At 38.5% G+C, this 4822-nt stretch overlaps 1 protein-coding gene across 1 annotated transcript; it reads right to left on the bottom strand.

Annotated features, from left to right (window-relative positions):
- On the bottom strand, nt 850–1422 carry LOC109221241. Its single transcript, XM_019385701.1, has one exon. The coding sequence runs from the start codon at nt 1420–1422 to the stop codon at nt 850–852; it is 573 nt and encodes a 190-aa protein (XP_019241246.1).

The raw sequence follows: 4822 nt of genomic DNA, 5'->3' as shown, positions 1-4822 counted from the left end.
TTTACATATGCTTCAGCGAGGCGTAAGCCCCGAGGCACGAAGCGTAAGCCCCATATGTATTTAATTTTTAATATTTTAAAATAATATAATTATAGTAAATATTTATAAACAAATAAAATTGCATAAAAATTGAAAAAAATTATAAATATGTGAAATATATATATATGTGTGTGTGTGTGTGTGTGTGCGCGCGCGCGCGCATATGTGTGTGCGCGTGTGCGTGTGCGTGTTTGTGTGTCTGCGCGCGTGCGCTCCATCCCCACAAAAAACTAGTCAAAAGAATCTATTATATGCTACTTAGAAGCATAAGTAACTTGAGTCGAAAAGAATAAAGTTTTCTAAATGGAGGAACAAAAAGGATGACTAACCTGCAATTTGAACTTTGAACTTGTTGCTATGAAGGGGAATAGAGTTCTCTTTGTATTTGTAAAAAAAAATTGTATATTCGTTGCTTTTGGGAGATATTAGCAAACTAGCGGACAAGATAAGAAGTGGAAAAGATCATGAATTAGGCTTCAATCATTAAAAAAAGTCTTGACTATTAAATTTCATACATTTCAGTTCCTTTCTAAAACTTTTGAGTAATTACCAAGCTGACTTTTGAGAATTTAGGTATTATATGAAAGACTTATTCAACAAATTTTGTTTTATATTGAAAAAGTCTCTAGGGCTTATACCTCACCAAAAAAACACGCCTCAAATGCCCGGGCGTATGCCCCAAACGTCCAGGCTTACGCCCAGAATTACTGGGCGTACACCTCTTGTGACTTTCGCCCCACACCATCGTCTCAGGGTGTTTTTGGTGCTCCTCGCTTAGGGCTCGCCCCAAAATGCCTTTTAAAACACGGCCTATGCCACAGCCTTGTTTTCCCTTTTCACCATTCTTCTCTGTAAAACCACCTCTGGTTCAGGACAGTTAGGATCAACAATGTCCACCACTAGAGGGTAAGAGATATGTTCAGGAACAACATGACACTTCTTCAATAAGGAAACATGGACAGTTGGACGAATTTTGACTGATGCTGGAAGCAAAAGAGTGTAGGCTACAGAGCCTATCTTCTTGGTCACTTGAAATGGTCCATAGAACTTATCAGCTAACTTGTGATATGGCTGGGGATAGATGGTTGTTTGCTTATAGGGTTGAACCTTCAAGTAGACCCAATCTTCAACTTGAAATGATCTGTCACTCCCATGTTTGTCAGCTTGATTCTTCATTCGAAGCTGGGCTCCTAACAAATGGTGTTTGAGTTGTTGTAGTTTGAGTTCCCTATTAGTGAGGATGTTGTCCACCTTACTAGTAGCTGATTCACCAGAAATGCAGGGAAGATGTAAAATAGGAGGTCTGCCATATAAAGATTCAAATGGAGTGGTATTGATGGTTGAGTGATAGTTGAGCCATAGGAAGACAAGATAACCGGCCATTAGGTTCTTACGCACAAAAGTATTGTAGGTAATTAAGTTTCCAGGCACCTATTGACCACCTCTGATTGGACATCTCACTGAGGGTGGTAAGCTGAGGACATGTTGAGTTTCATACCTTGTAATGAAAAGATCTCCTGCCAAAATTTGCTCAAGAAGACAGTCTCTCTGTCACTGGTGATGGCTTCAGGAAAACCATGTAGCTTGACAATATAATCTAAGAAGACATGGGCCACTGTTTGGGCAATATAGGGGTGTTTCAACGCAAGGAAGTGAGCCTGCTTGCTCACCTGTCTACAAACCTTAATCACTTCATACGCTTTAACCTTTGGTAAGCCATCAATGAAATCCATACTAATTTGAGACCAAACAATGTCAGGTATGAGTAAGGGTGCTAATAGCCGAGGTGATGCTGCTAGATCAGCCTTTCTCTTTTGGCATATATCACACCCTTGTACATACGTTTGACAACCTTCCTGAGGTCTTTCCAGTAGAATAGTGTTTGTGATTGTTTGAGAGTAGCTTCTACTCCTGCGTGACCACCATGTAAGGTGTTATGCCAATGAGATATTTGTTCTGTCTGATGGGGCCCTTGCCTACAACCAGTTTGCCATTTCTTCTTAGCTACTGATGGGACTAAGTGTACTGAGGGTGCCAAGTGGGGTCTGCTTGTACTTCTTTAATTCTAGATCTTGGTCCCAGCTGGCAAGAATGGCTTATAGCATCTCAGAAGTTTGAGGGAAGACCATTATGGCTAATAATTCATCAACACTGATCCTTGAGAGTGCATCAACCACCTTTTTTCAGCTCCCTTCTTATACTCTATGACATAGTCAAAGGGCATAAGTTTGGTTAATCACCTGAGTTGAGTGTTGGTGTGAATTTTCTGCTCCATAAAAAACTTCAATGCTTTCTGATCAGTTCTAATGATGAACCTTTGGCCCAACATGTATTAAGACCACTTCATTACTGCATGTCCAATAACAAGTAGTTCTCTGTCATACATAGACATAAGTGTCTTCTTCTGAGATAGAGCCTTGCTAATAAAGGCAATAGGGTGGCCCTACTGCATAAGCACTGCCCATATCCTATAACTACTAGCATCAATCTACACCACAAAAGTTTTGGTGAAGTCAGGGAGAGCTAGTATAAGAGCTTGAGTTAGTGCTTTCTTCAGTTCGTTGAAAGCCTTAGCAGCTTGTGGTGACCATCTGAATCCTTCTTTCTTTAAGAGCTCAGTTAATGATCAACTAACGACATTCCAAAACCTCTGATAGATCTTCTGTAGTAGCCTGCCAATCCTAAGAATCCTCTTAATTGCTTAAGGGTGGTGGGAATGGGCCAATTCTGTATCGCTGTAATTTTCTGAGGATCTGTTGAAACACCTTCAGCAGTGATGAAGTGACACAAATATTCAATCTTTTGAACTCCAAACGAGCATTTACTCATTTTTGCAAATAAATGATGCCTCCTCATTTCTTTAAAGACCAATTGTAAGTGGTGTATATGCTCTTGCATACTCTTGTTGTATATCAAGATATCATCAAAGAAGACCAGAACAAATTTCCTTAAAAACTGATGGAACACAGAATTCATGAGGCCTTAGAAGGTAGCTGGTGCATTGGATAAGCCAAAAGGCATAATTAGATACTCATAGTAACATGAATGAGTTCTAAAAGCTGTTTTAGGAATATTGACAACAGTTAACCTTAGCTGATAATAGCTTGACCTTAGATTCATCCAACAAATCTTTCACAATGGGATTCGGAAATTTGGTTTGAATAGTCTATTTGTTGAGGTCCCTGTAGTCTACACACAACCTTCACGTGCCATCCTTTTTACCTTCTAAAACTAGCAGAGATGCAAATGGGTTGCAACTAGGCTGAAGTATGCCTTGATCCAGCATTCAAGCCCTCTATGATGTTATTTTTTTCTGCAGAATACCTATAAGGTCTTTGGTTTATAGGTTCAGTACCATATTGAAGAATAATTTGGTGATCAATCATTCCTCTAGATGGTGGTAACGTAGTAGTTTCAACAAATAATTCTTGTACTTCTCTAACAATAATGTTAAATCAGGATCATTTTTGCAATTTTCACCACTCTAAAGAGTACCACTGCATACTCTTATCTTCTACACATGGAATAACTTGAATCATTGTAAGTTAAGGTTGATTACCTGATAACTTGGATATCTTTACACCATTGGCAGATTTGATTTGATCACCAACACCCCTGAGCACATGCTTCCTACCTTTGTGAAAGAACTCCATAGTGAGATTCTTAAAGTTTATCTTGATATCACTAAGTGTGATCAGCCATTCAACACTTAGTACCACATCATAATTTGCCAAGGGCAACAACATGAAATTGGCCTCAAATTCAGCACCCTACAATAGCCAAGATAATGTGCAAGAAGTATCCACATTTATACCACTACTATTTGCAGCAGCAACTGTCTGAGGACAGGTGGTTGCTACAGGACATCTCAGTTGCTTCACCACATCAGAGTTGATGAAGTTTTGTGTTCTTCTAGTATCTATGAGAATATACAAAGGGTTTTTAGCATTATAACCAGTAACTCTCATACATTTGAACCCCATAGAACCATTCAATGCATGAACTGATATTTCCATGTGTTCTGTCTGCTCTGCCAACTCTAGTATTTGTTCTGAATTTCTAGAGCTCTCATCATCTTCAAAGTATCCAAGATCCAGCTGTTCTTCAACTTCTAATGCATAAACTTGTTTAAGGTTCTTTCATTTGTGACCCTACACATACTTCTCATTGCGGAAGTAGCACAAGCCTTTGGCCCTTTTTTCATTAACTTTCTTAGCACTCAGTCTTCTTCTGTTAAATCCTCAGGGCCCGTTTGGATTGGCTTGTTTTAAGTTCTTTTAAGCCAAAATAGCTTTTAAGTCATTTTGTAGTGTTTGGATAAAGTAAAAAAGTGCTTTTAAGCACTTGTTTTTAAGCTAAAATGGCAAAAACAAGCCAAAAGCAAAAAGTTAGAATTCCTAACTTATGGCTTAAAAGCTATTTTAGTTTAAAAGTCACTTAAAACAAGCCCATCCAAAGAGGCTCTCAATTAAAACTTATTTGTTGATCCTTCCTGTGAGCAGGCAAAGCCAACAATGGTTTGTCCTATTGCTTCTGATCCAAATTCCTTTTAAAATTTGTGGTATGTGCTGGAGGTAATGATATCATTTGCATAATCTCGTTAGACTGAGCATTTATGTAAGCTTCTTGCATCCTGACTGCTTTAAATGCTTGAGCAAGAGGTCTTGGATTTCTCATCTTCACTTCTAAATTCACTTATGAAGATACTCATCTTTAAATGTTTAGATGTTCCTTCAATCCTCTTATGAAGCAATTGATTGCATTTTCCTATGATAAATTCACT

This window comes from Nicotiana attenuata, chromosome 2 (genome assembly GCF_001879085.1).
Source record: "Nicotiana attenuata strain UT chromosome 2, NIATTr2, whole genome shotgun sequence".
NCBI classification, from domain to species: domain Eukaryota; kingdom Viridiplantae; phylum Streptophyta; class Magnoliopsida; order Solanales; family Solanaceae; genus Nicotiana; species Nicotiana attenuata.
Note: the sequence above shows the minus strand (reverse complement) of the source record. Positions and strands in the feature narration are given on the sequence as shown.